Source organism: Pterocles gutturalis, unplaced genomic scaffold (genome assembly GCF_000699245.1).
Source record: "Pterocles gutturalis isolate BGI_N339 unplaced genomic scaffold, ASM69924v1 scaffold11886, whole genome shotgun sequence".
In the NCBI taxonomy this organism is placed as follows: domain Eukaryota; kingdom Metazoa; phylum Chordata; class Aves; order Pterocliformes; family Pteroclidae; genus Pterocles; species Pterocles gutturalis.
This window is the reverse complement of record NW_010100456.1, coordinates 18,788-32,177: the sequence shown is the minus strand read 5'-3', so window position 1 is coordinate 32,177 and position 13,390 is coordinate 18,788. Positions and strand designations below refer to the sequence as shown.

Here is a 13,390-nt window from a genome sequence, read left to right as displayed (position 1 = left end):
TGTGCCACAAATGCAGTCCCAGTTCACCTGGGGCTTACGAAGCATGTCTAACGAGTACATCCGTGGTTATTTTGCAAACAGAGCATTGCTTATCATGACTGAGATGGCTGGTTTTGTTAATTTGTTTCTTTTTATCCTCTTTTCTCACCTACCATGCTGGAAATTGGGCAGCCGAGTCCTTGCTGTGTCTGGCTTAGCCATTTTCCTGTTGGTAATGGAGCCACTTAAGGAAAACATTTTGTGGGTGAAACCTCACCAAAACCAAGCAGCCGCCTGTAGTTCAGGGCCATAGGAACAGGCAGTGCGCGTTGCAGCAGAGCAGATGCAGTGTAGGAAGTGCACTGCGTGGGAAGGCTCTGATCTCCAGCTCCTCGGTGTGCAGAAAGGCCTCGAGCACGGGTGTTCAAACCCCCAGACAGCCTGTTTGCATCCTTGGGCCAGGCGCCCGGACCTCAGCTGTGAAGGTGAAGAGCCTGGATCCTCAGCTTGGGATCCCCCTGGATGGAGTGAGGGGGTGGGAGGGAGGGGTGCCACTTTGAGCCACAAGCCAACGCTGCTAGCCACCTTCTGATCCGAATTCCCAGCTCTCCGCATGGAAATCTGTTTGGCCTGTCCTGCAATGCATGATGGGAAGTTTTCTCCCCCTCTCACGCCACCCGTGACTGTTTTGTTTTATTCTATGTGCTGCTTCTTACTTTATCCTTTCAACCTCTTTTCCTTCTCTGCACAGATATTATAGGCACGCTAAGGCCGGATGAGAAGGCCATAATGACCTATGTCTCATGTTACTACCACGCCTTCTCAGGGGCGCAGAAGGTGAGACTTTACCGCTAACAACCCCCTCCCCTCTCCCTGCCCTGCCCACCACTCCTCTCCACTGAGGAGCGTGCCCCCCCGTCCGCCCCAGAGCATTTGCAGGGAAGCCCAACGCATCCAGCGACGCACTTGGATGTGCCATCAGTAGTCTTGCTGGAGAAGTGATGTAAATGTCCTTTCAAACAGACTTGAGCTGGTCCTTTCCTCCAGTTTCACACCCCAGTGGTGGAGAATGCATTCAGTAAAGCTGGCGTTGGCAGATGAATGAATATCTGCTCTGACAGAGCCTTTCAGTGGCTAGTGGGCATCATCCTGGCCAGGCAATGCGCCTCCAGAAGTACCAGAATCAGGTCAGCCTACTCCAGGAAATCACAGCCTGTCCCTCTTGAGCTGCCATCCTGCCTCCACACTCAGCCCCCTCTAGGTCAGTGGTCTTTTCCTAGGCTGAGTCGTCTGTGAGCTGGGTACATGGCACTTTTGTGCTCCAGCCAAAAAGTCCATTCCTACCAGGCCTTGAGCTTTCCCAGACTCACATGCCTTCTTCATTCCTTGCTTCTCCGTGGTCATTCTCCTCTGTTTCCCAAACCACCTATATGTTTTATTTCTCTTTCCTCTACTTTGCCCATTTCCATAGCTTCAGTCCTTCTTCCTCTGCTTCCTCTTTGCCTGACATCAGGACATTTGTCCTCAGAGGAACCACATAGTCACAGTTCACCTTTGGACAAACTTCCTCCAAACCAGCAATTTCCCTGCAATCTTTTGAATAGAAGAAAAAAGGTCCGTCCTTTCCTCCCATGCTGTAGCCTGGCTGGGCTGCAGCCTCTCCACAAGATTACTGCTAATTTCAGATTGTAGGCTTTGGAACAACTAAATCCGAAGTTCAAGACTGCATTCTTCATGTTACAAACAGATGTAAAGTCTCCCTGTTTCCCCAGCCACAACTTCTTTCTCTCACTAGTCGCCTTTTCCATTTGAGACACAGTCCATGTGTTGCCCAGCCCGAGGGCTAACTTGACTCCAGGAAGAGCCCATCTCTTTTGTACAAAGCAGCGCTGATGGTCGCAGCATTGATGCAGATATCATACTGATGCTGGCTTTCAGAGGCCAAACATAGGCAGTAGGTTCCAAGGAGCAGCTCTTTAGCTCAAGCTATTTGTTCTTTGCCCTGTTTCATATAAATCACATGTTGCTGTCATGTTTCCAAGGAACTCGGAATGTGTCCCACAGCAGTGCAGTAGACTTGCCTGTTTGGCATAATTTGTGGAGTCATGACTTTTCTGCTAGGATCCTGCTCTGTGAATAGTTCAAAACCCTTAAGAACAGGCTGCAAGCTCTGGCCAGCTGATACTTGCCCAGGAAGACTGTAGTCTCAGAACTCATGCCAGCCCTGTGATAGGGCTTGCTGTTTGCTAGGTGCCCTGGAGGGACTGCTCCATCCTGTCTGCTTAACCCAAAGAACTCCAGATTGAGGAAACAGCAAACCACAACATGAAGACAGTTGTGGCCTGCTGCAAGAGCAGCTGTGCCCCTCGACAATACCTTCCTCTTCTTTCTGGGCCAATTCCACAATTTGGAAACCTGATCAACAGGTCCCGTTCTCTCATCAGCAATCTGTGTGGATGTTAGGTCTCCTGGGATAACAGAAAACCACCTTTTACTGCCTCAGGACCTGAACCAAGTAGCTGGGGCAAGAACTAGAGATGGAGCTTCTTAGTTATTAAAACTTCAGTCCCATGTTGCCTAACTGGTTTATAGGGAAGATTAAAGATTTAATCATGTATTAATTTTTTAGCAGTCCTAATGGGCCAGCAATTCAACTGTGCCCTGGCAGGAGGGGCACAGCTCCTTTTTGGAGCTGCCCTAACTGTACGTTAGCCAGCTGCTGAATGACACAGATGCAAAGCCCCAGGCAAATGCAAAGTGATTACTGAGTGCAAGCCCCAGCCCAGACTGTAATGTGTTGCTGCCTCATGCACGGTTAGGTGACTTACTGTGATATCGCTCCATTTTTCATTCAGATTTTTCATTACTGCCACCAGTCCTGAAGGGGAAGTCCCATGAGCCGCTTTCTGCTTCTTTCACTCTCTTATACTGAGCCTTTGAAGGTACAGGGTCCCCAGCCTGATGTGTGTGTAGATGGCTGCTTTTTCTTTATGCCATTTTTTAATATACATATATATTTGTAGGTATACTTGCTTTGGTTGGTTTGCTTGTTTTCTAACCGCTTCTGACTTCACACTAAATGCATGCAACTACCTGTTGGCTTAATATTTTGTAAACTTTATTTCTGGGCTGAAAATTTCTAACTAATATTTTACCATTTTATTAAGAGATTGTTTTTGGCACACAGTACTCTGGAGTGGTCCTCTGGGGCCAGAGGACAGCAACAGGCAGGCATCTTCCCTACAAAGCACACTGTGGGAATGCCTTCCTGTATCATCCTCCTCAGTGACAAGACTTGGATCCATGAGCTAGAGAGACAACTAACTCCATTTCCATCCTAATCAGTGCAAGTCAGGGTGGAAAAGTACAGAAAAGACAAAAGGCAGAGAAATTACTGCTGCTTTGGCTATTCTTTGGTAATTCAGATTTCTGTTCTGAGTCCAGCAAACAGCACGTGAGTGTCACACAGCAGTATGGTATCAAGCAGAATGCCCTGGACTTGCCCTCCCCAGTCTCTGAGTGCAGTTAGTATAATGTGTTAGCACACCGCTGCACTGAAGCAGCTCACACAGGTTCTCTGAGAATACAGATATGGACCATCCAGACCCCAGGATGGTGCATCTTCTCAGTCCTGCTCCATGCCTTGTGGACACCCTGGCTTGTTTGGAGCCAGCGTGAGCATCTTAAATGCATCATTGCCTTCAGCGTGTGGGGAAGCCAAAATGGCTTTTTCCACTCCACTAGTGAAGGTGTAGGGGACCTGCCTTTGCCTCACGTAAACATCGTGGTGCGCCACTCTTCTTTTATGTGAAGGTGTTTCACTGAGGTGGCCGTCACCACAAATCAGCTCACTAGTAGCAGTGTGGGACGTATTTGTGGAGGTTACCCAAAAGCACTGGGGATCCTTTTGTCCTGCCTTGCTCAGAGCAAGTCAGTGTAACATATTGCTCGTGACATTAATGGTGACAGTGGCCACAGGTTCCTGCTGCTGCAGCAGCACGCTGTGGCACAGAGCAGTCTGGAGTAGGCAAGAACCGTAGGGAAGCAAGTACTGGTAGGGGAGGGAAAGCCTCTACACTTCAGCTGTTAGAACAATACAAATAAAGTAGTAATTGCTGACATTCAGAGGGCTTTTGTGTTTGGACAGATGTTCAACACACATATATACATACACACATATTTAAAAACTTGCACAGCTGGAGGAAATCTATTGTCAGATACATGTAAACATGCCTACATGAAATGGGGTCCCTCCTACACAGCTGGCTGCTGCTGCAGTGAGCTCCTGGAGTGTAAAAAAATAAAGTTTAGAGTGCACAGGGAGCTCCTCTCCTGGGATGATTGAGATAAACATTTGGCACCACCAGTTCCCTGCAGTCACTAGGCACATCATGGTAGGGCTCTGGCAATGTCTTTTTGACATGCTATTTGGTCACACGTCCATAAAGCTTTCTCTGGATATCAAAAAGCACTCCATTAAAGTACAAACTTTAGTTAAAAACAGATCAAAGTACAAGCTTTCTTAAATATAACCATCAATTGCACTTTCTGCAGATTTTTTTTTTTAAGTTGAATTGTTCTTTCTCCTGTACAGGTACCTCTGATGTGTTTTAAATTAGTTAATATCTGTGTATCTGCTAGCTGGCCCACTTTTGTGAAGGAAGAGATGACAATGTATGTTTTTATGGCTTCTTACAAATGAATAAGATTGCCAGATCCCCTGGGACCTTAGCAATCCATACATCACTGAACAGCCTATGACTTTACTGCTATTCTTGCTGCCTTGCATCAGCTGAAATAATTAGAGGATTTTTCTCAAATGGCCTTGGAGATTGAATAAACAGATAATAAAAGGCCTTTTAAAAATAGAAAAAGGTTGAAACTTGCCAGCTATAAGCTCAGCACAACTGCTTTTGGCCTCAGTCCCACACATAGTTTTAAGGCAGGGCACAGCATTCGCAATTGGTCTGTTGTAGTGTTGGCATATGCCCTCTCCATCTCCACTTAGCCTCTGTAAGGAGGACTACTCCATAGGGGTCCTGTGGGTAGCTCTAGCACCTTCCCCAGGCACCAGGGTGATAGCTGTACTGTGGTAAGAGGGTGCTGAGCAGTCCCCTGATGCCCATCTCTGAGGCTTTGTGGCATGGCACCTGCCATGATAATGATAAAGGGAACTGATATCCACAGATACATGCTGTGCAAGGATCAGCCTGCTGTATGTTCCCCCCTGTCAGACACACGCATGGCACTCCAGGGCAGCCTGACTCCTCCTGAGTTCATAGCTGGGATTTTTCTGATCCTTTCTTTGTGCCAAATTCATGTTTTAACATGTTCGGCTCCCTGCAGAGAAGAAGGTTTTGGTCCCACAATGGCAAAAAAAAAAAACCAAAACTAAATAGTAACAACAGGCTCTTTTTTAGTGAGACTTGTTTTGGGAAAGTAAGCAGAAAGATTACCCAGAAAGGGAGGAAAAAAAATCCTCTTCTCAGCTGGATCATGAGACCCTGGATACATGGTAGGTGTCATGTGGCAAGATGCTGGAGGAGGTGGCCCTATCATGAGTGCCAGAAATACAGGGAAAGCTGGAAGAGAGGTCTGCTGAGCAGAATTTAAGGTTAAGAGGAGTATCTACCACTTTATCTTCTGAACAGAATTAGGAATTTTCCAAGGTCCATGGATTAAGTCTGTTTAGGTAGTTCTTTCCTGGGGTAAAAGCATGTAGAGACTCTTATCAGCTTGACACCACTGAGTTACTGATGTTGCCCTCTGAATACTGGTGAGAGGAGTGAGATGGTGGCAGAAACTCCCTCTCTTTGTAAAGAGGCAGCCATGGGCTCTCTGGTAGGAAGCAAACAGGGCCCTCTTGTAGGAGCAGCTTCAGAAAAGGCATTGAAATGTGGTTGTCTCACAACACGTAGGGTGGGATCAGTAGAGGTGAGAATCTCCAAAGGAATGTATTCACCTGAGAAGGGAAAAATAAATTATTATAGAAAGTCAGATGAAAGCAAAGAGGTCAGGATGGACATTTCAAAGCACAGATAGGTTGCTAGAGCCAAGGGTAGGAGGCTTTACCCACAGGTATGTAGCAGGAAGCTAAGCTGCAAGGTTTGGTTTTGGGGTTTTTTTTTTCACATTTTTCCCTTCGGTTTTCTTCTCTTCATCAGGCGGAGACAGCAGCAAATCGTATCTGCAAGGTGCTGGCAGTCAACCAAGAAAATGAACAGCTCATGGAAGACTACGAAAAACTGGCCAGTGATGTAGGTGTCCATGGTGCTGTTGGTTTCTGGGTGGTGGTATGTGGAAAGGAATTGCATTTAATGCTGACAGCTAATCTTGGGGAATGCTATTGGCCCATGTTTCCCTGGAAAATTGTTGTTTCCACTTCTAGCTTGAGAAAAATGAAAGATCAAACCTACTTTAAAGGCAAGAGCAATCTACTTTAAAACAGAAAGCTTCAACAGAGCAGCTTTGAGTTTCTCAGTTCATTAAGAGCAGTCGCAGAAATGCTGAAATTAAAGGAAAAATCAAACTGGTTTAACTTGCACTCCTGAGGACTACACAACTTCATAACACCTTTCATACAAATTGTATGCTGATATACTGCAGAAGTCAGGAATTGGATCAGACAGAATGGAAGCTAGAGATAATTGAGGAAATAAATATGCATTTGCTGATAGTTGGAAAGAATCGGTGTAAGATAGAAGCTGGAGGGTGCTTTGGTTGACTGAGAAGGCTGACAGACTGACAGCTGTGAAACTAGAGAAGTGACTAAATGTGGACCGGAGTGTGTTTGTGGAAGATAAGTTAGCGAGGGGAAGATGGAGAACAAAAGGGCAAACATAGACCGTGAGCCTGGTTTCAGCCTGGTCTGAAAAGTATAGAACGCTATTCCACTCGCACTGTAGACTGCCCATTGCATTATAATTTTGACAGCTCCCCAAGCAGGTTTGCTAAGGGGGGCTATTCCAAGAGCAACACTGACTTCAGGGAAGCTAGAGTGGGAAAAGTGTAGCTGGAGGCAATAACTTGATTTCTCCTGCCAGACCCTTCTTGAGATAATATGACTTACAGCATTCTTTAGTTAGGCAACTACCCAGCAAGCTCTACGGCTTTAACATAGTCTGAGGACATAGTTTGGTCCTGATTGTGTGAAAGCTATGCCTTAAGCTTGTTGGATTGGCTGTGCTGCAACCAGCAGTACTACTTAGTGTGGTAGGGAATGGGCTGCTCATTCAAAAAAAAAAATGTTAAAAAGTGCTTTCAAATAAGATGACAAGCTTTTCTTTACAAGCCCTGCTGGTGGCAGAATCTTTCTGACAGCAAACATAAAAGTAAACACTCCCTAATGAGATCAGAGCAACACCTGTAGTTTTAACACAATTTTTAGTTCAAGTCTTCGTGTCATTCCTCTTCCCAGCTGCTGGAGTGGATCCGTCGCACCATCCCCTGGCTGGAGAACCGGGCCCCAGAGAACACCATGCAAGCCATGCAGCAGAAACTGGAGGACTTCCGGGACTACCGCCGCCTGCACAAGCCCCCCAAGGTCCAAGAGAAGTGCCAACTTGAGATCAATTTCAACACCTTGCAGACCAAGCTGCGGCTCAGCAACAGGCCAGCGTTCATGCCTTCAGAAGGGAAAATGGTCTCGGTGAGTGGGGGTCACTGCTTGTATATACCCCAACCATGCCTAAGAAGTGGGGCTCCTTTTCTGCCCATGTGTCAACAGAGCATGCCCCACCTTCAGAATGAGCTACTCTGTGGTAAAAACCCTACAGAATATAGTTCAGGGAAGCCATAATAAGAGAGGATCAAATGATCATTGTTTCCCCTGTATCTAAACCAGACTCTGAGGCTCTTCACAAGTTGCACACCTTTATGAGGAGATGTCTAGGTGCCTCTCAATTTTTCTAATTGAAAAATCTTTGGGTTTTGTTGAAGTTTCATGTGGGGAAGTGTTTCAAGAGGGACTGTTGTGCAGACAGGTATATCCTAACACTAATAGTCCTGCTTATCTTAAGTCTGGCACTTTGTTTTTCTGACCTGTCTGCACAGCCCTGTGAGATTAAAAGCCCACATCCACTCCCTCCAACCAGCTGGAGCCATGTAGCTCATGGAGACTAATGCTGACGTACATCTTCCCCCCTATCTCCTAACCTGCCTTTTCTTCTTGTGCTCGTGTCTCTAGGATATAAACAATGCCTGGGGTGGCCTAGAGCAGGCTGAGAAGGGCTATGAGGAGTGGTTGTTGAATGAGATCCGGAGGCTAGAGAGGCTGGATCACCTGGCAGAGAAGTTCCGGCAGAAGGCATCCATTCATGAGTCCTGGACAGATGGTAATGTCAACCTGTGTGCTTCCTATTGCCTGACAGTGCTGTCCGTTATGTAGGGAGGAAGAGATGGATCGTGCATAGGTCCTTCCATGAGATTTTCCTCTTGAGAATGCTAGCTTCATTTCTTATTTTATTAGAAAATAATGCGTGGAAATCGGCTTGATCTTGTTTCTGCTACATCATGCAGCCACATTGGCATTTCCCTAACTGTTGCAAAGTGAGAACTTTGGATAGAAAAGAGCTACAAAGCAGAGGAAAAGTTACCGTACAGTAAATGCCACAGTTGGCATTTACAGGACCAGCATAGCCCAGTTAGCATGTACTGAGACAAGTCCAGTATAAACTGTGACAGCACTGGCTTGAGCTGCACTGTGTGCCCTTCTCTGTTGTTAATGGCAAACTCACACTCCATGGTTTGAAAGTGAGGCCAGCACATGAGGGCAAGTTTTGGGCAGAGTGTCTGGAGTGAAGCAAATGCCTTTTTGAGGGCCTCTGTGGCGGGGAGCTGGCTTTGGGGGCATTGGGTCCTGTCCTTCATTCTCCTGTCCTTTGGCTCCCTCCCCAGGTAAGGAAGCAATGCTGCAGCAGAAGGATTACGAAACTGCTACCCTCTCGGAGATAAAGGCCCTGCTGAAGAAACACGAGGCCTTTGAGAGCGACCTGGCTGCACACCAGGACCGCGTGGAACAGATTGCTGCTATTGCACAAGAGCTGAAGTACGGCACCCCAGCACACATCCCATCCTTGGGGCCAGAGAGGCTCAGTCAGCTTTGCCCTCTGGAGAGACACAATCAATCCCCATACAAAAATGCTGAGAAGTCCCAGTGTTTCCAAACAGTATCTAGGATACTGCTCTCCAGTATCCGGACCCACCAGAAGAGCAGGCCAGAAAATGGATGAGTCGTGGGTGCTGATGAGGGGGCGGCAGAATTACATTCCCCAGCCAAGTTTCCATTCTCTTCCAGCTCGTTACGCTGCTGTGAACCCTTTCCTAAAGAGTCTGACCTGCCACTGGCACCTGCTAGGTTTCAGACTTGTAATGCTGTCATACTTTGCCACGAACAGAAGGAAACAGCAGAGGATAGAAGTCTTTCAGTTTGCTCCCTTTTATAAAAAAAAAAAATCCTCCTTATTCTGGCAGGAAAAAAATCTGCATCGTGGCCTCTGCTGCCACCCCATGCCCTTTGCCCCAGGAGTACATCTCCATGTGGACTCTGGCCAGCACTTGCTCCATGGTATCCCCACAGTAGCCCAGCTCCCTCCCTGCTTCCTCTGACTTGGAAACCTTCACCTCCACTCCTTTTCCTGGAGTGACGGGTGATGCAGGTTACCAGGAGAAATAGGGTCTCCTCAGCGTGGGAAGTTGATTGCTAGGGATAGCAGGCAGGTAAAGAGCTGGCCTCTGCAGCACAGGGAGAAAGATTTTGAAACACTGCATGTTTCTTGGCAAAAACAGTCTGAACAACTTGGCTTTGACTTTATTTCCTATTTTAAAAATATTTATATATCACGCTGGCCTATCTCAAGTTAGTGTCTGGGCTACGATCAGTACTCTTGGGCTGAAGGACTGTTTTTCTCTTAAAAAAAATCAGGATTATTGGATCAAGACCATTATCTCCTTTAACAACAAAGATTTACAGAATTGCTCCCTTGTCCACTGGAGGATTGACCTTGGAACAGGAGGAGGGTTCAAGGCAATCCTCCATGTCAGTAAGATTAAAACCGAGGCTGGCTAGTCAGCAAGCATTAGCTGACCTGCCACTTCCAAAGCATGTGCTACATGTCAGCCAAAGCAGCTGCGGCTCTAAGAGCAACAGGGAAAGCTGGGCCCTAAGCTGGGGGGAAGTGGTTTCTTCCAAAGTGTGAGAACAGCGGGCTCTGCCATCCTTCCAAAAGCCATCTTTCATCTCAGCAAAGAGGCCATGCCCTGAAAAACCACGGCTGAGCTCTTTTGTCCCCCAGAGATACACTGCCAGGGAAACGGAGAGGGTCTGGAGGAAGCCCCCGCAGCTGCCCATGCCAGATGTGCTTTGGGACGCGGCGCGTTCCACTCTCCAGCACGGGTGTGTTACAAGCCAGGCTTTGAGAAGCAGTTCTTTCATCCGCAGTGCTGGCTCTGCAGCAAAGTAGATCAAGGAACTGATCTGGATTAAAAACCCAGCAAATACAAAGTTATTTTTAGCCCAAATCAGTTTTCTGACTAGTTTACCACAAGACTCCACCAACAGTTGTGCCCACACACCTCAGGAGGGCAATACAATGGTGGGAAGAAACAAGGCTGGGGGAGGCAAGAGGAAACTGTTTAAACCTGTATTACTGCTTAGAGAAATGCTCATCAGATGTCCCAGGGTCACTCAGTAACAAAGTGAGTTATTCTGCTTTCTCTTTTCAGGCTGACACTTGCCGGCTTGGCTGGTCTCCCTCTGCCTGCAGATTTCTCCCTCTTTGACCATGTGCTGAACCAAGAGTACCCAGCAATACAATACCACACGCTTCAGTTTACCCCTGTGCTCTCCTTTCCCCAGCCATACTCTTTACCAGCCTGTCTTTCATGAGTGCCAGTCTATAGACATCTCAGCAAAGCACTCCCTGCCAGGTGTATAGGAGAGAAACCTACACTGTAATTCTGTGATTGTCCTAAATAAATGAACGGACTGTGTAATTTAGCTATTCCTTGCCAACCGTACTGTGCAACTCTTAGGATGATCTTAAGCAGTTTCTTTGCATTCATAATAGAATCTTTGCCACCTGTTCTGATGCACAAGATGCGGGTAATTAGCCTGCATGTTGTTCTTAAGCACAACACAGGGGCATATTGCTCTGCTCATAATCCGCTTATTCCCATCTTGAGGAAAAGTCTATGCTCCCTTCCCCCAGTGCCAAGTTATTCCCATCAGGCAGCCAGCACCAGTGTTTGTTGAGGCCTTGGGTGGTGGTTGTTTTTCTTCCTGTTCTGTGCTGTTTGATGTAGCATAACATACAGTGTCTCCAAAACTAGATACTGCTGTCTTCCTGGCTCGCTTTACTTGCAGAGACCATGACCTCTTTGTCTGAATCTGTCCTCAAGACTGATAAAGATTTCTAACGGGTTTCTCTTTGTTCTCCAAAAGGTATTTATTTGACTTCTTGTACTTTTTTTCCCCACCCCTTACAGTGAGCTGGACTATTATGACTCTCCCAGTGTCAATGCCAGGTGCCAGAAGATCTGTGATCAGTGGGATAATCTGGGTGCCCTAACCCAGAAACGTAGAGAAGCCTTGGAGGTGAGACATGTTACAAATTGGACCTTTGGGATTACTTGGGTAGGTCATTTGTGGGAAGCAAGCTGCAGTGGACACAAGCAACCAGTATCAGCAGTTTTGTGCACTCCTAGAACATCTCAGACTGTAAATAAACACTACATTTCAGTATGTTTTGCCTGCTTTTCCCCTTCCAGCCCAATTATGGTGCCATTCATTTGCTTAGGCTATTGATTTTTTTTCTACTTTTCTGTGTTTTGTAATTTTGTTTTGCTTGAAAAGACTGTCCTTGTTTTGTTTTATTTCAAAGGACCTCAGATTTTTCCCTCAGAGGAAAAAAAACATCCTGTGTGTAATCTCTTAACAGAAGAGACTTTTACTGTAGTGCTGTCCTGGGAGCACCAAGGAGGTCTGAAAGGAAGGAGCAGCTCAGACAACCCACATATCTATGTGATTATTCTTCTCTAACCATCTTTCTCGATTTTGTTTCTTTTTTTGTGCATGCCCAGAGGACAGAGAAGCTACTGGAAACAATTGACCAGTTGTACCTGGAATATGCCAAACGAGCTGCCCCTTTCAATAACTGGATGGAAGGGGCCATGGAGGACCTGCAGGACACGTTCATTGTTCACACCATTGAGGAGATTCAGGTACAGAGGAGTCATTTGCACCAGTCAGGCTGGAATAGAGAGAAGTTGGGGGTCACCTGGATTCCTAGTGGTGCCAAATTTGTAGGTCATGATTTGGTACTTCTTCTCTAGTGAGTGAGCCTTAGTAAGAGAAGCAAAAAGGAGGATGTTTTTTCCTTTATTTTCTCCAAAAACCTGGATCTGAATAGGTATGAAATGTGCTTACGCCATCCTAGCTAGACACAAAAAACTGAAAGTGGATTTTTCAGCATAACTCTAGATAGAGTCTTATTAATGAAAGCCTGAAATTGAGAGACTCTTAGGGTCTTGTGGGGGTTTTTTAACCCACATGACCAAAGCTTAGTGCTGCTCAGAGGTTCTGCAGATCAATTGTTCCATGTAATGTCACGTCCAGGTCATTTGGTTCTATGTGCTAGGGTGTGCTGTAATGGCAATTGTTGAGCTGCCAGCTGGGTTTTGGTGCTGAGCACAAGAAAAATCAGAATTGTCCACTTTGGTGGTGGATTACCATTTGAAGCTAAAGTCTTCTGGCCTCCTGCAAGACAACAGAGAAAATATCTCAGTTTTCCCTCTTCCGAAAAGGTGTTATAAAAGCAACTTGAGGTATCTACAGGTAATTTTCAGACCTTTGAGAGCAGGAATTACTCTTCCGTGGGTTGCAGTGGGGTCTTCTATTTCTCCTGCTTGATGAGCTCATGAAAGGAATCCAAGTCAGCTCTTTGCAGGAGTAGCTGACAACAACGTGGCCATCAGTGAGGCAGTGAATGGGAGACCAGCGGGGAACACTATGGAGCCTGGGGGTGGAGGGGTAGTGAAAGAGCCCTAGTCTGCTATCAGCTCTGTTACTGAGCTGCTACTTGTTTTTTCCAGCCTTCTCTCCTGAAAAAAGGCATTTGTTAAGTCTTTCATAATGCGGAACAAATCTGAACAGCATTTAAATACTTCCAGCATCTCTTTGTGACTGTTTGCACTATCTTTCCCAGCCCCCCAGACTTGCATTACATCTCTATGGCCACTGCAGCAGCTGCAAAATTGTGAGTCACCATGTAGGGAAGCAATTTTACAAAAAAGTAGTTACAGTGTGTATGTTGTAAGAGTGGTCAATCATGCTGTTTACTTTCATTCCCTCTTCTGTCCACACTGTTCCCTCAATTTTCCCCACACATGCCTCTCTGTCCCCCATTTGTTTTGC

At 46.4% G+C, this 13,390-nt stretch overlaps 1 protein-coding gene across 1 annotated transcript in view; it reads left to right on the top strand.

The window, feature by feature from the left end:
• Nucleotides 1-768: 768 nt before the first annotated feature.
• Nucleotides 769-13,390, top strand: part of LOC104466499 (alpha-actinin-1-like) — a 23,452-nt gene continuing 10,830 nt past the window's right edge. Inside the window, 8 exon segments of the mRNA XM_010079933.1 lie at nt 769-886; nt 1,587-1,618; nt 6,144-6,236; nt 7,397-7,627; nt 8,165-8,312; nt 8,875-9,025; nt 11,464-11,572; nt 12,058-12,198. Of these exon segments, the coding sequence (XP_010078235.1) occupies nt 769-886; nt 1,587-1,618; nt 6,144-6,236; nt 7,397-7,627; nt 8,165-8,312; nt 8,875-9,025; nt 11,464-11,572; nt 12,058-12,198 (1,023 nt within the window).